Source organism: Rhinatrema bivittatum, chromosome 3 (assembly GCF_901001135.1).
Source record: "Rhinatrema bivittatum chromosome 3, aRhiBiv1.1, whole genome shotgun sequence".
In the NCBI taxonomy this organism is placed as follows: Eukaryota; Metazoa; Chordata; class Amphibia; order Gymnophiona; family Rhinatrematidae; genus Rhinatrema; species Rhinatrema bivittatum.
The window spans coordinates 224,589,203-224,610,657 of NC_042617.1; the positions used below are offsets into that span (position 1 = coordinate 224,589,203).

At 48.2% G+C, this 21,455-nt stretch overlaps 1 protein-coding gene across 1 annotated transcript in view; it reads left to right on the forward strand.

Moving 5' to 3' along the window:
• LOC115087279 (lysosomal-trafficking regulator-like) overlaps positions 1-21,455 on the forward strand; it is a 1,534,685-nt gene that overhangs the window by 255,808 nt on the left and 1,257,422 nt on the right. The window contains 1 exon segment of the mRNA XM_029594260.1: positions 14,332-14,441. Coding sequence (XP_029450120.1) covers positions 14,332-14,441 — 110 coding nt within the window.

Consider the following 21,455-nt stretch of genomic DNA (forward strand, 5'->3'; position numbering starts at 1 on the left):
TTAAGAAAGTGGAAAGAAGGCAAAACGATTACAGTCATGGTTAAAAGGTGAGGTGTGAAAGAGGCTATTTTAGCCCAAAAAAATCCTTCAAAAATTGGAAGAAGGATCCATCTGAAGAAAATAGGATAAAACATAAGCATTGTCAAGGTAAGTGTAAAAAAATTGATAAGACAGGGGAAGAGCGAATTTGAAATGAAGTTGGCCATAGAGGCAAAAACTCATAATAAAAACTTTTTTAAATATATCCAAAGCAAGAAACCTGTGAGGGAGTCGGTTGGACCTTTAGATGACAGAGGGGTTAAAGGGGCTCTTAGGGAAGATAAGGCCATTGCAGAAAGACTAAATGAATTCTTTGCCTCCGTGTTTACTAATGAGGATGTTGGGGAGATACCAGTTCCAGAGATGGTTTTCAGGGGTGATGACTCAGACGAACTGAACGAAATCACTGTGAACCTGGAAGATGTAGTAGGCCAGATTGATAAACTAAAGAGTAGCAAATCACCTGGACCGGATGGTATGCATCCTAGGGTTCTGAAGGAACTCAAAAATGAAATTTCTGATCTATTAGTTAAAATCATCCATTGTACCTGAAGACTGGAGGGTGGCCAATGTAACCACTATATTTAAAAAAGGCTCCAGGGGCGATCCGGGTAATTATAGACCAGTGAGCCTGACTTCAGTGCCGGGAAAAATAGTGGAAACTATTCTCAAGATCAAAATCGTAGAGCATATAGAAAGACATGATTTAATGGGACACAGTCAACATGGATTTACCCAAGGGAAGTCTTGCCTAACAAATCTGCTTCATTTTTTTGAAGGGGTTAATAAACATGTGGATAAAGGTGAACCGGTAGATGTAGTGTATTTGGATTTTCAGAAGGCGTTTGACAAAGTCCCTCATGAGAGGCTTCTACGAAAACTAAAAAGTCATGGGATAGGAGGCGATGTCCTATCGTGGATTACAAACTGGTTAAAAGACAGGAAACAGAGAGTAGGATTAAATGGTCAATATTCTCAGTGGAAAAGGGTAAACAGTGGAGTACCTTAGGGATCTGTATTGGGACCGGTGCTTTTCAATATATATATAAATGATCTGGAAAGGAATACGACGAGTGAGGTTATCAAATTTGCGGATGATACAAAATTATTCAGAGGAGTTAAATCACAGGCAGACTGTGATACATTACAGGAGGACCTTGCAAGACTGGAAGATTGGGCATCCAAATGGCAGATGAAATTTAATGTGGACAAGTGCAAGGTGATGCACATAGGGAAAAATAACCCTTGCTGTAGTTACACGATGTTAGGTTCCATGTTAGGAGCTACCACCCAGGAAAAAGATCTAGGCATCATAGTGGATAATACTTTAAAATCGTCGGCTCAGTGTGCTGCAGCAGTCAAAAAAGCAAATAGAATGTTAGGAATTATTAGGAAGGGAATGGTTAATAGAACGGAAAATGTCATAATGCCTCTGTATAGCTCCATGGTGAGACCGCACCTTGAATACTGTGTACAATTCTGGTCGCCGCATCTCAAAAAAGATATAGTTGCGATGGAGAAGGTACAGAGAAGGGCAACCAAAATGATAAAGGGGATGGAACAGCTTCCCTATGAGGAAAGGCTGAAGAGGTTAGGGCTGTTCAGCTTGGAGAAGAGACGGCTGAGGGGGGGATATGATAGAGGTCTTTAAGATCATGAGAGGTCTTGAACGAGTAGATGTGACTCGGTTATTTACACTTTTGAATAATAGAAGGCCTAGGGGGCATTCCATGAAGTTAGCAAGTAACACATTTAAGACTAATCGGAGAAAATTATTTTTCACTCAACGCACAATAAAGCTCTGGAATTTGTTGCCAGAGAAGGTAGTTAGTGCAGTTAGTGTAGCTGGGTTCAAAAAAGGTTTGGATGAGTTCTTGGAGGAGAAGTCCATTAATGGCTATTAATCAATTATACTTAGGGAATAGCCACTGCTATTAATTGCATCAGTAGCATGGGTTCTTCTTAGTGTTTGGGTAATTGCCAGGTTCTTGTGGCCTGGTTTTTGGCCTCTGTTGGAAACAGGATGCTGGGCTTGATGGACCCTTGGTCTGTCCCAGCATGGCAATTTCTTATGTTCTTATGGAATGGGAGCACTGGGCATCGGACACCCTAGGTAGGAAGGTGTAATGTGATTGCACATATTTGCTGCTTACTAACTATACATAACCCAATACGCTCGTAACCTCTGGAAGCAGGTTCAGAAGTTGACCGAACGCCTCCCCCAGCAGCAGCAGGAAGTCTTCCTGGCAGTTGCACATCAAGGCTTGGAGTTTGGCAAACACGAGGTGCATTCCACCTACGATGTGTTTAAGACAGTGCCTAGGGTGGTGGCGGCGGTGAGCGTTGGGGCCCATAGAATGGCATGTCTCTGAGCATTGTAACTCCGGCCAGAAGTCCAGGATAAGTTCGCAGACCTACCCTGTACTGGAGAGAATATGTTTGGAGGTAAGGTGCGAGATGCTGTGTCTCAATTGAAAGATCATCTTGGAGCCTTCCAACAAATTTCCACCAGTACTTTGGACCCTCCGTCAGGAAGTCCCCTTGTCAGAGCGGCAGGAGGTCCTTTTACCTCCAGCCTCTCATGGGGGTTCTATACAGCAGCGGACACCCAGGACTCAGCTGGCTCCCAAGCAAAGCCTTACTATGGGGTTTTGACTGGCCCCCAAGAGAGCACAAGCCCCACGACCATATTGCTGACATTATGGCCCCCGGTTGGAGGTCAGCTGCAGTCCTTTCAGGATCAATGGCTACAGATCACCTCAGACCAGTAGGTCCTGTCCATCATTTATCAAGGGTATTGGTTAAACTTTCAGTGTGTCCCCGCAGACTCCCTCCCTCTGCTCGTCATGGGGTTGGACACCACATCAGGAAGTCCTTTGGACAAAGCTCTCCGCCCTGTCCCATTGCATCAGCGGGGACTGGGATTCTACTCCAAATATTTCCTGATTACAAAGAAAAGAGGGAAGCTATGCCCCTATCTTTGATCTGAGGGCCTTGTACAAACATCTGCGAAGAAAAAAGTTAAAGGTTGTCTCGCTGGGCATCCGGATTCCCCTCATGCAAAGAGGGGACTGGCTTTGCTCCCTCGACCTGAAAAATGTGTATGCTCACAAAGGAATTTTTCCTGTTTACAGGACATACTTTACAATTCCTTGTGGGCAACAGTCACTTCCAATACAAGGTATTGCCGGTTGGCCTTGCCTTGGCCCCACGGGTCTTCACCAAGTGCTTGGCGGTATTGGGTGCACAACTCCACCACCTGAGGTTGCTCATCTTCCCCTACTTTAGACGACTGATTGATCAAGAGCGCCACGTGTGAAGGGATGCTTCGCTCCCTACACTTAACCATTCAGGTGCTGGAATCCCTCAGGTTTGTTATCAACTACCCGAAATCCCATCTTACCCCGTCGAATCAGTTGGACTTTATAGGTGCCCACCTGGATATGACCCAGGCTCGGGCCTTTCTTCCTCATGATCGAGTGTGGTCCGCAGCAGCCGAAGGGTTCTGGCCTGACTGCTGCTTTGATCACTGGGCCACATGACTGCCCCTTTCCATGTTACCCTCTTCGCCCGCTTAAATATGCGGAGTGCTCAGTGGACCCTGTGGTCACAGTGGCGGCAAGCCTCCCTGTCATTGTGGCAAAGTCTGCCCAACCTAGAGTGGGGGAGGGGGGCCTTTCAGGCCATCCCCAGTACCAGATCGTGCTCACTATGAACACTTCCACTGTGGGTTGAAGAGTGCATGCGGACAGCCTCCGCACGCATGGTTGCTGGTCTATTCGGGAGACTCCATACCGCATTAATTTCCTGGAGCTCCGAGCCATCATGTATGCGCTCTGGGCGTTTCAAAGATCACCTATCCAATCGAACGATCCTGATACGGACAGATAATCAGGTTGGGATGTGGTACATCAACAGACTGGGAGGTACCGGATCACTGCTCCTCTGTCAGGAGGCTGTCCAGATTTGGGCCTGGGCTCAGTCCCAGAGAAACATGCTCCGGGTCATATACCTGGCCGGATCAAAGAATGTAGTGGAGGATCGGCTGAGTCCATTGTTCCATCCCCATGAGTGGTCCCTGAATCAGGGGGGGGGGGGGGGTCACGTTTTCCACCTATGGGGGATTCCGGAGGTGGACCTCTTTGCCTCCCCTTGCCAACAACAAGGTGAGCACATTCTGCTCCCTGTAAAGGGAGTCGAGAAGGCCAGCCTTTGCCCGCCATTTGAGGCAGGGGCCTTCTGTATGTGTATACTCTGCTTCTACTGGTGTTGGAAGACTCTTCTGAAGTTCCACCAGGATGGGGGGATCATGATTCTCATTGTCCCTCATTGGCCAAGACAGGTCTGGTTCCCGATCCTCCAGGATCTCTCGGTCAGGAAACCAATCGGTCTGGAGATCTCCCTCAACCTGATCACGCAGGACCAGGGCAGGCTGCACCATCCCAACCTCCAGGCACTGTCTGTCGGCCTGGATGTTGAAAGGGTAATTCTGCGGCCCCTTGACCTTTCTGATGACGGGTCTCGGATCCTGGCAGCCTCTTGAAAACCTTCCACCAGGAAGACATACACTCTGACGTGAAGGAGGTTTTCTATCTAGTGTGAGAGTCATGGCTTGGATCCATTCTCTTGTCCCACTCCGAAAGTGCTGGAGTACTTGTTATATCTTTCTGACGCTGGTCTGAAGACCAACTTGGTCAGAGTACACCTCAGTGCTATTGGTGCCTACTCCACTTGGTGGGTGGTTAGCTTGTCTACATGCAACTTTGGTGAGCTTGTTTATGCAGGGTCTGCTTCAGCTTTTCTGCAGCCTCTTATTGTGTCTTGGGATCTCAATGTGGTACTGGCTCGTCTCATACGAGATCCTTTCGAGTCGCAGCATTCCTGCGATCTGAAGTACCTGCTGTGCATAGGCGGGCCTTCAGCTTGTGGAGGCCACGTTAAGGCTCATTCCGTCAGGGCCATGGCGGCATCTGTGGCCCACTTAGTCCCCGTGGCCGAGATCTGCAGGGCTACGACATGGAGTTCTGTCCACACGTTTGCTGTCCATTATTGTTTGGATAGGGATGGCCGTAGTGACAGCAGCTTTTGTAAGGCTGTCCTGCGGAACCTCTTAAGTAAAAAAAAAAAAACCCAACTGTTCCAGCCAAGGGCCCATTTTTTGGGTCACGCTGTCTCCCTCTGTTTCCCACAGCACTGCAGTTGTTGTGCCCATTGGCACAAGGTTCAGTGTCTGTGAATTTACTAGACTTTGGGAACAGCCTGTAGCTTGGTATTCACCCATGTGTGAGTACTACCATCCTGCTTGTCCTAGGAGAAAGCAGAGTTGCTTACCTGTAACAGGTATTCTCTTAAGACATCAGGATGTTAAGCCTCAGGAAACCCGCCCGCCACCCCACGGAGTTGGGTTTCTCCTTCGTTTGTTATTTTATTTTTTCATAATGCTATATTACGAGACTGAAGGAGGACCCTGCGTGGATGCTGGCAAGAAAGAGGAATCCTGTATGAAGGTGATGATTATATGAAAGAGGGAAAAAGGTAGCCTGTAGGAGGGCTGTATGAGAGAGGGGTCAAAATTTGGGAGTGGAGGGCTGGGGATGAAGATATAGTAGAAGGAATTGAGCCTAGAGGGGGAGGGGAGAGATAGTGGAGGGTTGAGTAGTTAGGGCCTGAGAGGGCAGAGTGAAAGGAGTCGTCCCAGGGGAGTAGGGAGACAGGGTGGAAGGGATGCTCCTGCCATGTATTTCTAGAGGAATTCTTTTCAAAATATTTAAAACTGTATTTTTGAGTAATAACTTTTCTATATTAGTTTTTAAATTAATTGCTCAAAGACTGTGATGTATGTTGTGCTGTTAGACTAATATAAAGTATATAGAATTTAAAATGTGTGTGCTCAAAATTCCCACAGGAGTGGCTATGTGAAAATGAGTTTTCATTAATGTAGAAAGTGTGTAGAGTATAAGTGTTGAACATATGAACTTTGAGAAAAAGAAGCAAGAAAATTTGGCTTACATTAACATATCAGAAATAATGTGCATGTTACATAGGACAGTGGCTCTCAAAAGGTGTGTCACAGGGCCAGCAGAAGGCCGCATTCTCCTCTTCAATCTGAGTGAAAGTCTGTTGACTTCTCTTTTATCAGACCTGACAGGAGGCTACTCACCCCTGAGGCTTCTCCTCTATTTGGTCCAGTGGGAGGCTATTTCCTTAATCCAGATCAGAGCAAGAAATTGCCAACTGCTCTGCTGGGCCCCATAGGACACCAACTTTATCTTGCCCCCCCCCCCCCCCCCACACCTGAGTCTGGAAGTCATGCTGCTGATGTTCTATTTACCTTTGAGAGTTTGGGAAGTGGAAGGGGGGGGGGGGAATATGTGTGGAGGAAAAGAGGTTGGGGCTGCTGAGCAGAAAGGAGTGGGAAAGAGGGTTGTGGAGGTAGCAGTTGCAAGTAGGGGGAAACGAAAGGAGGGGGGCAGGGAGAGTGGAGCAGAGGAGAGAGGGAATACTGGGAAGAAAATGAAGGGAGGGGCAGCGTTGGCAATGCTGGGCAGGGATGTGAGTGTGAGGGGATGATTGAAAGGGAATAATTGGGAAGATGGGGTCAGAGAAAGAGGGTGTGTTGGATTGCAAGAGCCATAATATGTGAGCTTTGGGAAGGTGCATTTCTTCTATCTTTTTACTTTGCTTAGTATAGGTGGAACCGTATTTCTGTTTCTAGTTCTGAAGTTTTGCACTGCATGCAAAGTGGCTTTTTGGCGTTTCCTTTCCAAGTTTTGTATCCATGTTTGTAATTTGTTTTTCTGTTTTGTATGTAGTGAAGTTGGTTCTGTGTTTGTGACTGAGGTGTGAGGTGTTTTATTCACATGTAGACATTTGTATCCATCTTATTTGTTCTGTTTTCTCAATCGGATATACATTGGTGGTGCAGTTCTTCCTGTTAATAGGTAGGGTTAGTGCTGTTTGAGTCCTCTTGAGTTTGTGCTTCTGTGGTATGGCAGGTTTGCTATACATGTGCTGAGTTTTTTTTTTTTGTATTTTACAATGCACCTGGAAGTAGCTGTAACTGAAATGTCACCAGAATCAGAATATCTTTTTTGTATGGCAAGAGAAATTAGCTGACCTCCCCTGTACAGGAGACAACCTGTTTGAAGACAAGATTCGGGATGCAGTGGCCCAGCTCAAGGATCACCATGAGCCCTTGCGTCAACTCTCCACTACCATCTCTGATGCCCCCTTAGCGACCCGAAGAGATCAATGCAGGGATACCAGGAAACAGTTTTACAAACCACGGAGATACTATCCTCCAACATCCCGTGCCACCCTCACCAGCAGAGGGCACCTAGGGCAATGCCATCTCCCCAGCCTGGTCCTGCAGCTAGTTTTTGACTTGCATCCAGAGAACAGAAACCAACCCCCCCTGCCCGCACCATCTAACCCACCTGTGGGGGGGGGTTGCCTACACCACTTTCCCGTCAGTTGGCTCCAGATCATCACCGACCAATGGGTATTGTCCATCATAGCCCATGGTTACCACCAAAATTTCCTTGCTGTTCCCTCAGACTCCCCATCCACCCTGCATTGGAGCCTGGTTGATCATACGGCGACCCTCGAGTTAGAGCTCTCGGCCCTGCTACAGTCTAGAGACGTGGAACCGGTTCCCCTGACTCAGCGGGAGCAAGACTTATACTCCCACTATTTTCTCATCCCAAAAAAGATAGGCGCCTCCCTTCTATCCTCGATCTTCTAGCCTTAAACAGGTTCTTCCACAGAGAACAGTTCAGAATGGTCTCCTTGGGCACCCTGCTACCACTCCTGCAGCGAGGGGAATGGCTCTGCTCTCTGGATCTACAAGACACTTATGCGCATATTGCGATTTTCCCTCCTCATCGCAAATACCTGCAGTTCATGGTTGGACACCATCACTTCCAGTACAGGGTTCTCCCCTTTGGGCTTGCCTCCGCGCCCCGGGTATTCACAAAGTATCTGGCAGTCGTGGGAACAGAGTTGCGCCGAGACAGTGTACATGTGCTTCTGTATCTGGATGATTGGCTCATCAAGAGCTCGTCCAAAGAGGGAGCCCTTCACTCCCTCAACTTGACCTTATGGTTCCTTCAGTCACTGGGTTTCCTCGTCAACTACCCGAAATCCCACTTGACTCCGTCCCAGCGACTGCCTTCATCGGAGTAGACCTAGACACCACTGTGGCCAATACGTTTCTCCCCAATGAACGCATGGCCACTCTGGCCAGTCTGGCCAGCTCCATCTGCTGGTGGACAGCCTCTGCGCACCTGCTCCTCAAGTTGCTGGGTCACATGGCATCATCTGTCCATGTCACCCCAATGGCCTGCCTAGTCATGAGAGTCACGCAATGAACCCTGCATTCTCAGTGTTATGTTTGTGGACCCTTGGGCTGGTTAGGACAGAGAATGGAGTGTTGTAGAGATCCACAGCAATTGTCCCAACCAAGAGGCGGTTCGAAGACTCTGAGCAGGCTGAGACCCTGGACTATGGTGGAGCCCTATGCGACCAAGGACTCGGTACCCCGTGGGAGGACGGACGACGTGGGACCCTGGATGATTGAAGAGTCTTCACCCTGGAGACTGGTACTCCCCCAGGAGGAGCCCTTAGGAGTCCAACCGCTGGGACTTTTGGAGATTCACCCTGGAAGCCAAAGTCCCCCCAGGAGGAGCCCGTAGGGACTCGGCCGCTGGGACTTAGGCGACTCCTGAAGGTTGGAGATGGTCTGGACGCAGGCTCCTCCTGCAGGTCATGGGTTCCAGCCAGCTGGCGCCTCCAGCAGGTCGCAGGTAATCTTGAAGAGAATCCAAGGGCCGGTCCAGGAGTCGAAGTCCAAGGAGCGGTCCGCAGCCAGTCCAGGGTTCGGTGTCCAGAGAGCGGTCCGCAGCCAGTCCAGGGGTCAGAGTCCAAAAGAGTCAATCCAGCAAGGAGGACAGCGCAGAGGTGGGACGAAGAAACAGCACCAAGGATGAAGAGGAGAGGAGTCAGGAGACAAGCCGGGTCGGAAGAAGACAATCCAGGAACGCAGCAGCAACAACAACCGAAGACCAGGAACCTTGTTGCAAGGCACTGGAGTGATCTGGATGCAGGGTACTTATACCCTGAGGGCGTCTGACGTCATCTACAGCAGAGCAGAGGCTTTTCCCGCGCTGACCCCTTTAAGGGGAGCTCCTCCCCGCGTGCGCGCGTCAGGGGGCGGGGCCAGCTGCACCGGACCGTCGGCGTCTCTCCCGAGGAGGGAGAGGCGCGCTGGAGGGCCTGCAGGCCCGAAGACGCCCCGAAACGGCCCAGACCACCCCCGAGGTAGGTGGAGGGACCGGGGCACGGCCCGGGACCGTAACACTCAGTGGTGTCAAGCCTCTCAGAAACTTTTGCCACTGGTCTGGATAACCATACCACTCGGGCTCTCCCTTGCCTGTTGGATGCAGAAATCCAACTTGAGCAAAGGGCTACCTTTTCACCCCCATGCGGTTCAGGTGACTTTGACCATAGTCGCTTCCACCCTAGACTGGGGCGCCCATGTCAACAACCTACACATGCAGTGGATGTGGTTGAGAGCTGGAGCGCTGGACTACTATATGTGTACCCTCCAATTTCTCTAATAGGTAAGACTCTCGTGAAGCTACAACAGGACCGAGGCTCCATGATCCTCATTGCCCTGCATTGGCCGCGTCAGGTCTGATTTCCCATTCTCTGCAACCTCTCTGTCCAGGAACCAATTTGCCTGGGCACCTCGCCCGATCTCATCATGCAAGATCAGGGCAGGCGACGCCACCCGAACCCTCGGTCCTTGTCCCTGACAGCCTGGATGTTGAAAGCCTGATACTTCAGTCCCTCAACCTATCTGCTAATGTTTTGCAGGTCCTAGTAGCTTCGCAAAAGCCTTCCATGTGGAAGTCATATTGGGCGAAGTGGAATAGGTTCTCCTCATGGTGCACGCAAGAAGGCCTTGACCTCTTCTCTTGCCCCACGCTGAGGCTTTTGAACTATCTCTGGTGCCTTTCAGAGTCTGGTCTACAAACAAGCTCAATTTGGTACATCTGAGTACCATTAGCGCCTACGATTGAGGGGTGGGCGACACCCCAGTCTCTGTGCAGCCCTTAGTAGGACGCTTCATGACATGCTTACTAAATTAAAGCCTCCACTATGTCCTCCTGTTGTGGCCTGACACCTCAACATAGTGCCGGTGTGGCTCATGCGGCCTCTGTTTGAGCCCCTGCGCTCTTGTGAGTTCAAGCACCTGACGTTGAAAGTTTTCTTCCTTGTGGCGGTTACTTCTGCTCACAGTGTCAGTGAGCTGCATGCCCTATTGACCTATCTGCCTTACACGAGGTTCTTCCACGACAAGGTGGTACTGCGCACTCACCCTAAGTTCCTGCCTAAGGTAATGACTGACTTCCACCTAAATCAGTCCATTGTGTTGCCCGCTTTTTCCCCAAAGCCACGCTCTCATCCAGGTGAGCGGGCTCTGCATACCTTGGACTGCAAGCATGCTCTCACCTTTTATTTGGACCGTACTGCACCCCATAGGCAGTCCACCCAACTCTTTGTCTCCTTCGACAAGCATAGATTGGGAGTTGCAGTGGCCAAGCAGAACCTCTCAAATTGGTTGGTGGACTGTATTGCTTTCTGCTACCAGCAAGCAGGCCTTCCGCTCAAGGGATGAGTGAAAGCGCATTCATTGATGGCCATGGCAGCGTCAGTGGTGCACTTCCGTAGTACCTATTACCGAAATCTGCAAGGCTGCGACATGTAGCTCCCTCCACACCCGCGCAGTCCATTACTGCCTGGACAAGGATGGACGACAAGACAGCGTCTTTGGCCAGTCTGTCCTCCGTATTTTGTTTCCAGTATAACAACCCAATTCTTCCTACCTAGGGCCCAGTATGATGTTCAGGCTGCCCCGTTGTTGCCAACAGCGCCCCTGTTGTTGTGCTTGTTGCACATTATTGGGTGCTAGTTGGCCCAAGATGTTTTAGGGACAGCCTGCAGCTAGCTGTTCACCCATCTGTGAGGACTACTATCCTGCTTGTCCTGGGAGAAAGCAGAGTTGCTTACCTGTAACAGGTGTTCTCCCAGGACAGCAGAATGTTAGTCCTCACGAAATCCGCCGCCACCCCGTGGAGTTGGGTTTGCTTACGCTTTATTATTTTATTATTTGCTCGTGCTTTTATGCTTGAAAACGAAACTGAATGGGGACCCTGTGTGGCCACAGGGTTAGTGGTATGCTGGGCATGCTCAGCGTGCCAGTCAAAGTTCTAGAAACTTTGACAAAAGTGTTCTGTGATGATGTCACCCAACTGTGAGGACTAATATCCTGCTGTCCTGGGAGAACACCTGTTACAGGTAAGCAACTCTGCTTTCTTTCGTGTCCAAATGTTTGTTCTCCTTGTGTGCTATCTCTCCACAGCTTGTAGGAAGACATCAATCTCTTATCACTATGTGCTCTTTCCTTTGATTTCCTTTGGTTTCCATACAGACCATATATATGTATCCTGTGTGGGCCATTTCCATGTCCTTCATTTTATGCTGACTTATCCAATATCCTGCAGGTGAACGTACTGTCATATATAGGCTCACAAGCTTAGTAGGACACAGTTTGATACACTACTTGTATGCATATATGCTAATGTTTATGCATGTAATGTTTTGTAAATTCACTTTTAATTGTGGAAGCAATTTTAAAACAATTCACATTAGGACGAAGTCCACCCATTTTTTTAACCTGCACAAATTTTCAAAGCAAAAGTAAGGTTCAGAATACACCAAAACATTTGCACCTGTTTTTGTGCTGTTAGAATTTTGCTGGAAAGATACTTCCGTAGAGTTGAAAACATAATCTATGAGCATACTTTTCCTCCACAAGATAAACACCCACAGGAAAACAGGTTCTTAATATATCTAAAAGAATTTGTGTTGTGGAATAGCATGTATACTTTTAGCTGCTTTACGTGAGGGCAGTTTTGGACAGCCAAGTTATATTTATGAAATATTTCCTGTGTAAATGGTTTTGAACATTGTCCTCTTCAAGTGTCTATGGTATTGTTTCCCAAATGCCTGTTTTTTGAGGGCTGTGGTGTTGTACATACTTTTACTCCAGAAGCTATTGATTTTTTTTTTTATTATATTGAACCATTTGCCTTCCAGAGCAAATGTTTTTTTTGGGTGGTTTAAGCCCAAAGAGAATATATGCAGAATACAGTTTAGAGACAACGTGGAGATGGCAGATTCTGAACATTTAGTAGGGGTGTGCATTCGTTTTCGCCGTATTGGCGATCCGCAACGTCTATTGCACTATTCGTAGTATTCGTGGGGAAACGGAACGTATCACGATTCCCCACGAATACACGAATCTTCGCCGAATTATTCGGCTACCTAAATAAAAATTTAAACAAACCCCCCACCCTCCTGAACCCCCCAAGACTTACCAAAACTCCCTGGTGGTCCAGCGGGGGGTCCGGGAACCATCCCCTGCACTCACACCCTCTGTGCCGGTTTCATCATGGCGCCGATAGCCTTTGTCACAGGGGCTACTGGTGCCATTGGTCAGCCCCTGTCACATGGCCATCTGCGCCGGTAGCCCCTGTGACATAGTATGGGCAAAGGCTATCTGCGCCATTTTGAGTAGTGGCATCGGACGGTCCCCCGTTGGACCCCCAGGGACTTTTGGCCAGCTTGGAAGGGCTTCCTGACCCCCACAAGACTTGCCAAAAGTCCAGCGGGGGTCCGGGAGTGACCTCCTGCACGCCGGCCGTCCGATGCCAGTTCTCAAAATGGCGCCAATCGCCTTTGCCCTCACTATGTCACAGGTACCGACGGTCGGCCCCTGTGACATTGTGAGGGCAAAGGCGATCGGCGCCTTTTTTGAATACTGGCAGCAGATTGCCTTTACCCTCACTATGTCACAGAGGCTGAGCGACATAGTCCTCCATCCACACCTTCTCCAGGTTTTACCGCTTGGATGTTCAGGCTCGAGAGGACACAGCATTTGCAAGGGTGGTACTAAGTGGGTCACGGGCAGCCTCCCACCCGGTTCGGGAGTAGCTTTTATACATCCCATTGGTCCTGAGTCCATCTGCTACCCGCTAGGAAATGGAGAAATTACTTACCTGATAATTTTGTTTTCCTTAGTGTAGATAGATGGACTCAGCATCCCACCCATGGCTGCTGTTAGTCATGGAATACTTGAGTAACATCACCGACAGTGAGCGGATTCACAGGTAAGCCATGCTTTTCTCCAACTAGAACACCCATCCTACCGGGTGTCGACGTTTCTCGGTTGAGGGCACTGGCGGTGTCCAGCTATAACCAATTCAACCAATTCATGTTAATCGAGTTATTCAAATTATTCAGTCATAAATATATCTACAATTGCTTTTCGAGGAGAATACTGAAGAGCTGCACTTCCTGCAGGGGTATATGTACTAGGGGCTGACGTCAGATTGAAATCTGATCTGTCTCCAACTGCTATCAGGAGTACACTATACCCATTGGTCCTGAGTATATCTGTCTACACTAAGGAAAACGAAATTATCAGGTAAGTAATTTCTCCAATTTTGCTGAAAGGTGCTTGTCTGTGGCAGGACCCTAAGCCATTGAGCTAATTAACCTACTCATATATATCTACTTTGAAGGAAGGAGTGCTAACTCCTAGAGGATATGTGACTTTTGATGATTTTATTTTGTTTTGCTATTTTTGGATTGTATTTTGAGACACTTTTTTGAAAGATTTCATTCAGAAATTCAACTCTATTTTACTTGGACTGTAACAATAAACTCTACTCATAAATTGGAACCAAGTGATAGTGTGGACCTTGAATTTGTTATATAACTGTTCCCTTGGTCCTCCCAGAAGATTTCTGGTCCTCATTTGGTGATCTCCGGTGGTCAGAGACTGATGCTGTAGCTGCAGTAGTATCACTCACCACCTCTGCAGCCTCAAAGGTGATCCCTGAGAAAAGAGGGGGGGTTACATGTTAATGTAATGTACATGTTAACATCTGCTAAATTACACCAATTGGATCCATACTTTGGGGGGAAGGTCATTGTCCTACTCGTAACACTATTGAAAGTCATAATAATCTGATAAAGGTCAGGTAATTTTAAATAGCATAATGTTGAGAAGCACTAGAAAATTCATGCATATGCATGATTTTATCCTCTCCTTGTTAGGATCAGTATGACTGTTTTGAAAGCTGCTGTCCTAGTCATAATTTATAATGCTAAGTAACTTTGTTGTTTAAGTTATAATATTATGTTAATATTTTTCCAATTTAGAGTGCCAGATAGTTCTGATAAAGTTGGTGATATCTTTAATGAGCTCAAGAACATATTCAGAAGATCTTGCCTTTCTCATGAGAATATTTTTGGAGAAAATGCCACCTACAGTGAGTATGGAAAACCATTTAAAATACTCCTTTGTTCAGTTTATATTCTGCTCTCCTTTTTAGGGCTGCATTATGTAGTTGTGTAGATGACATCTGTAGTGATGATGAATTCGGCTGCCAAATAGAAAAAGGCTTTCACAGTATATTGTTTCCAAAGCATTTGCATGTTTTTGCCCATTCATTCTGTTGGCAGATGCTGTGTACAGTACTTTCAGAAATTTAGCTTCCACTTACAAATACAAGAATGAGTAAGTTCAGTTATAGATTGTTGTAAAGCTAGATTTCTTAGCGTTTAGCAGATGGACTCAGGACCAATGGGCATAGCGTACTCCTGATAGCAGTTGGAGACGGATCAGATTTCAATCTGATGTCAGTCCTAGTACATACACCCCAGCAGGAAGTGCTGCTCTTCAGTATTTTCCGTCTCCATAGCAGTTCGGGACTCTATGCATGCTCGCACAGCGTTAGAGTAATTTACCAAGGAACCCAAAACAAGAAGAAATCTTACCTCTACAGACGAGCCCCATTCTCCTGCGGTGACACCCCTTGGGTCCCTCCCCCAGTTGAGAATTCCTGAGGTGATTTCCGCAATCCCTCGGAGGTTGGCCTCGGTCCGGCAGCCGAGCCTCGGTGTGGACTTAACCCCCGTCAACGGGTGAGGCTGAGAGGCAGCGGGTGCAACTTTGAGTGCGGCGGTGAAGGTATTTTCCCTCTCCCCCCGCAGCCGGAGACCGCCCGGAACGAGACTGGGAAACGCCGAGACAAGGTAAGGTAGAAAACTTCTTTAAATTCTCCGGTCTCCGAAGTTCGAAGAGTCGCACAGGTCACCAGCTGGCGCCAGTGCCACCGGGTTGATCAGCCCTAGCAGGGCTAGGCCCTGGTCAAATTCAGGCGTCCTCCCACGTGGAGACCCTCCGAGGTGGTCGCCATACTGGCTGCGTGGTCGCCGTCTCCATCTTCACCTGTTTGCCGCCCTGTCCGCCGTCCTGACCTGTGCGCACAGAGGCGAGCTGTGCACACAAATCTCTTGTGCGAACATTGGCACGCGCATAAATGCCGTGCGCATAGCAACGCGCACAACCACACACCTACTGTACCGGGCGCATAAGTTTGGCCCGTTCGCATAGCGGCACGCTCACCCAACTTACACACGCAAACTTGATGCACCGGAGCGCATAACTAGGCCGTCCGGTCCCTGTTTTTTTTATGTGCACAAGCCATTGCACCACCGGAGAAGAAGCTCAAGGCTCAGGGCCTTTGCCCAGCATGCCACATCAGAGCTGCACAGCATGAGGAGGCCATGGCACTGTGTATACAGTGCGAGGAGGCCCTGGGGGAGTCAGCCCATGGCCCTCCCCAGCTAGTGCCGGAATCCAGCTTCTCGAACAGTACACCGGACCTCGCGTCCCCCAGCTGGAGCCTGAGCGGCAGTGGTTCTCAACCTTTTTCCCATCGAGATGCACAAGACAGACAATGCTCACAAGTGTGACACACTACTCATTACAATCTATGGCGAAAATAAAACAAAACACCAACATATTACTTTTATTCTTAAGAATGACAAAAGGGAGCAATTAAGAGTACTGTCTCTGAACATAAATTACATAAATAGTAAACCTCCCATATCAGAACAGCACCAGCTTCCAGCACTCAAACAGTAACCACCTTACCTAAAAAAAAAAAAAAAAAGGCAACATTGATAATGTTACACCAGGCCTTAAAACTCCAATACATTATTAGGAAAATTGAACAAGCCAGGCTGCTCTAGAGCCCTACCTAGAAACTACATACAGCAGAAAACCTCACCTCAATCACATGTGCAGACCTTTACCTAACAAAGAATAAAGAGACCATAAAGCATAAATTTTAACATGCAGACAAAAACTGAACTGGAAACTGCAACAAGCCAGAGTCTCTGTATGCAGTGCAACAAAGGAAAGAGTGAAATCATCAGTTCTCATAAAATAAAGTAAGATATAAAATGAAGAGCAGTAAAACCATATTAATAAAAAGACAGATTATTTCAAAACAGCTGATGAATGGAATATCCAATAATTAAAAACTCATAAAAAATTTCTAGATACCAATAAAATATTTCAAAACAGCAGACACAAAGACCCAATAATTAAAAAAAAATAAGGATAAAAAAATACTCTACTCTCCATACATGGAAATGTTTGATTTCCAGGTGGCTCTGAGATTGTTGTGAATTAGGAGGAGGAAGGGGGGGGGGGAGGGGGTTGCTTGCAACTTTCTCCTCTCTCTGTCACACACAAGCTCTCTCTCTCTCACATAGGTGCTCAATCACACAATTACACACATGCTGTCTCATACACACAGGCTCGTAATCATACATGCATGCTCTCTCTCACTCATACAGGCTCTCAGTCACACAAACAGGTTCTTAATCACACGCTTACATACATGCTGTCTCATACATATACACACACACTATCTCAAACATATGCTCACTCATTCTTTCTCCCCACCAAACTATCAGCAACAGCAGCCGCCTCCTCTTTCAGCCCTTGCGGCCTCGAGAAAGGAGTCCCATCGACCTCGGGGGCTGATGTTGCTCCTCGTTTTTCTCTGGGCCGCACTGTTCTTCTTCGGGCTAGCGCTATTCTTTGGGCCAATGCTGCATACACTTTACCTAACATGGTCTCTTCTTCCCGCGCACGTGGCTGCTGTACTCCCTCTTCCGGGCTGTGGGGGGTGGGAAGAAGAGACCATGCTGGTGCCCCTGACTCCAGCTCTCCTGCAGTGTTCTGCCTGGGCTATTAGCATTCTAAGCATGGGCAGAGGAAGAGTTCTTTTTCGCTGGGGCAGGGGGAGTAGCTGGGCCAGCGAGGGACAGAGAACTGTGGCGAGACACCTACGTGTGCTTGGCGACACACTGGTTGAGAACTGCTGATCTAAAGGACAGAGATTTTTGCTACTGCAGAGCTCTTGCAAACTACAAGATCCTTCTTGTTAAGGAGAATTTGAGGGGTATTTGCACAGTTTTTAGCTAATGTTGAGTGATGGGAGGAGGTGGCATTCCACCAAAGGAGATGATGTAAGGAGAGAAGCAATATGGAGAGGCTTGGTGGGGGAGGAGAAGAAAGGTGTATGGTCCTAGACCAGGATCTTAAGCAGTGAAGCAGTGCTTAGATGATTGAAATTATTCAAGACCACTGTGTGTGTCACCTTTAAGGCAGTAAAATATCTTGTCAACTGGGACAGCCACAATGGAGGTTTTTCTAGCATGTAGCAGATGGACTCAGGACCAATGGGTATAGTGTACTCCTGATAGCAGTTGGAGACAGATCAGATTTCAATCTGACGTCAGCCGTAGTACACATACCACTGCAGGAAGTGCAGCTCTTCAGTATTTTCCGTCTCCATAGCAGTTCGGGACTCTTTGCACGCTAGCACAGTGTTAGAGTAAATTTACAAAGAAAAACCCAAAACAAGAAGAAATCTTACCTCTACAGATGAGCCCCGCTCTCCTGCGGTAACACCCGATGGGTCCCTCCCACAGTTGAGAAGTCCCGAGGTGATTTCCGCGATCCCTCGGAGGTAAGCCTCGGTCCGGCGGTCGACCCTCGGCGAGGACTTAGCCCCCGATATCGGGTGAGGCTGAGAGGCAATGGGAGCCACTTTGAGCGTGGCGGTGAAGGTATTTTCCCTCTCCCCCCGCAGCCGGAGACCGCCCGTAATGAAGCTGGGAAGTGCCGAGACAAGGTAAGGTAGAAATCTATTTAAAAGTCTCTGGTCTCCGAAGCTCGAGGAATTGCACAGGTCACCAGCTGGGACCAGTGTCACCGGGTTGAGCTGCCCTAGCAGGGCTAGACCCTCCGAGGTGGTCACCATATTGTCTGCGTGGTCGCCATCACTATTTTAATCTGTTCACCATTACGACCTATGCGCACAGAGGCAAGCCGTGCGCGTGCACAAGCGACGCGCACGGCATTTACTTGCTGGGCACGTACCTTCGAGTTGGGCGCAGAACAGCACACACCCTGAGCACGTACCATCCTATGCGCACAACTTCGATGCACCGGAGCACATAACTGTATTTTACGAGCACAAAGCCATGGCACCACCGGAAAAGAAGCTCAAGGCTCAGGGCCTCTGCCCAGCATGCTACATTAGAGCTGCACAGCATGAGGAGGCCATCGTCCTGTGTATACAGTGCGAGGAGGCCCTGGGGGAACCAGCCCATGGCCCCCTCCAGCCGGTGCTGGGTTCCAGCTCCTCTAACAGTACGCTGGACCTAGCATCTCCCAGTGGGACCCTCCCTCAAACGGGGCTCCCCAGGAACACAGCGCCTCTTAATTTAGACCCAGCATCTATCTCCTGGGTGGAATTCTTCAAAGGCCTGCATATCTTCGTCCACATGCAACCAGAACCTCCGATAGTATGGCCACAACCTCCACCAGAGGACCTCAACATTCCGGGACCCTCTATGCCCAGAGAAGTGATTCCACCGCCCAGAAGCCCCACCTTCGGGGACACGGACAACTCAGATGAGGAATCAGAACCTCTGGAGGAAGAGGAACTCCCTCCGGGGACAGAGCCCCACCGAACCATGAGGCACTTCTTCACCAAGGACGAGCTTCCAGACCTGGTCACACACATCTTGAAAGAGCTTGCTTTCCCGGGCACAAGTGCCTCGGGGGAACCTAAGACGAATCCCCTGCTAGAGGGACTCCATCAGACCTCCCGTCATATCCCACTGTTATAAGCCGTCCAGCAGCTAATTGACCTGGAATGGGATGCCCCGGAGACTACGTTCAAAGGGGGGCGTGCCCTTGCAGCCATGTACCCTCTGGACCCAGCTGCCAAAGATCTCCTGGCATGTTCGAAAGTGGATGCCATGGTCTGCGCGGTCTCAAAGCGCACTACTATCCCAGTGGAGGGAGGAGCAGCACTCAAGGCTGCCCAAGACAGACGTCTGGAATCCATCCTCAAACAGTCGTTTGACGTCTCCGCTGTATCTCTACAGATCGCGGCCTGCTGTGCCGTGGTGACACGTGCCTGCTTATCACAGACCAGGAACAACACTCCCGGGGAAGCCCTGGAATCAGCAGTATCATTCCTCACGGATGCCGCTTCTGATCTGGTGCGCACCGCGGCTAGAGGCGTGTCATCTGCCGTAGTGGCCAGAAGACAACTCTGACTCCGAAGCTGGTCGACCGACCATTGTCCAAAACGAGACTCACAAGGATGCCGTTCAAGGGAACCCTCCTGTTTGGAAGTGAACTAGAGAAGCTAGCGAACAAATGGGGTGAATTCCCACTGACGTGGCTACTGGAGGACAGGAATAAGAGAAACCAACGACCCTTCCCCCGAACTTCTAGGGGCAGAGGATCACAGCGCTTCAGCCCATACAGAAGCACATATCAAGCGGCTTGCCCCACAGGCAGGAGCCAGTCCTTTCGGAACAAGCACAACAAAAGGGGAGCTGGCTTGGGGCCAGGTCCCAGCCGCACCCCACAATGAAAATCAGCCGACCTGTCCAAGGGAAGAAGCCCTAGGTGGCAGACTTGCCCTATTCTACCAAAGATGGGTCGAGATAACTTCAGACAAGTGGGTCCTAGCCATCATTCGAGAGGGATATTATCTGGATTTCCATCACATTCCTCCGGACAAGTTTGTGGAATCCCCCTGCCACGACTCCTCCAAGAGAATGGCAGTGGAAGCTACACTGACCAGATTACTCGCTTTAGAGGCTATAACACCGGTGCCCTCACAACAAATAAATACTGGACACTATTCCATCTATTTTATCGTTCCCAAGAAAGAAGGGAAGTTCCAGCCCATCCTGGTCCTCAAGTCGGTCAACTGCCACCTGAAGATTCCTCGCTTCTGCATGGAAACCTACCGAGCTTACTAGAATTAAATAGCTCCCCACTAATTGAGTTCTTAACAACACATTTAAATACTGACAAACCTACCATCATACTAGGAGACTTCAACCTTCACATAGACACAAAGCCCCTATCTAACACCTGTCAAACACTATTGGACTTTATGACTGCACTAGGATTCACTCTAATTACTGATAAGCCCACGCACAGAGCAGGACACTCTCTCGATATATCATTCATCAACCACAGCCACTTAGAGCACATTAAAACCAATTGCACGCCCATCCCATGGTCGGATCACTTCCTCATACAATCCTCGATTAAATACAGTGAACCCCATACACAAGAAAGGAAAAAAGAACATAAGAACATAAGAAATTGCCATGCTGGGACAGACCAAGGGTCCATCAAGCCCAGCATCCTGTTTCCAACAGAGGCCAAAAACCAGGCCACAAGAACCTGGCAATTACCCAAACACTAAGAAGAACCCATGCTACTGATGCAATTAATAGCAGGGGCTATTCCCTAAGTATAATTCATTAATAGCCATTAATGGACTTCTGCTCCAAGAACTTATCCAAACCTTTTTTGAACCCAGCTACACTAACTGCACTAACTACCTTCTCTGGCAACAAATTCCAGAGCTTTATTGTGCGTTGAGTGAAAAACAATTTTCTCCGATTAGTCTTAAATGTGTTACTTGCTAACCCATCAAAGTTAAATATCGCCCACCGTATGACCTAGAAACCCTAAAAGAAAAGTTAGAAGAAAAACTAACAAAATTAGACTACACAAACTGCTGCTCCGCAACCACAGCATGGTTACAAACAACCAGAAAAATAGCTGAAGAGATAAACCCAATCAAACATATTAACATTAGGGATACCAAACAAACAAACAAACCCATGGTATAATGAAAAGATAAAGGAAATCAAGAGAAAGCTAAGAAAAAAAGAAAAAGATTGGAGAAAAAATAAAAACAATAAAAACTTAACAAAATACAGAAAACACCTAGCTTACTATAAACAAGTCATTCTAGATACAAAAAAACAGTTCTATAGCTCTAAAATAGAAAAATATGAAAACAACCCAAGAACATTATTTACCATAGTAAAAAACCTCATTAATGACAAATCCGAATCTTCACAAAACCTTCCAG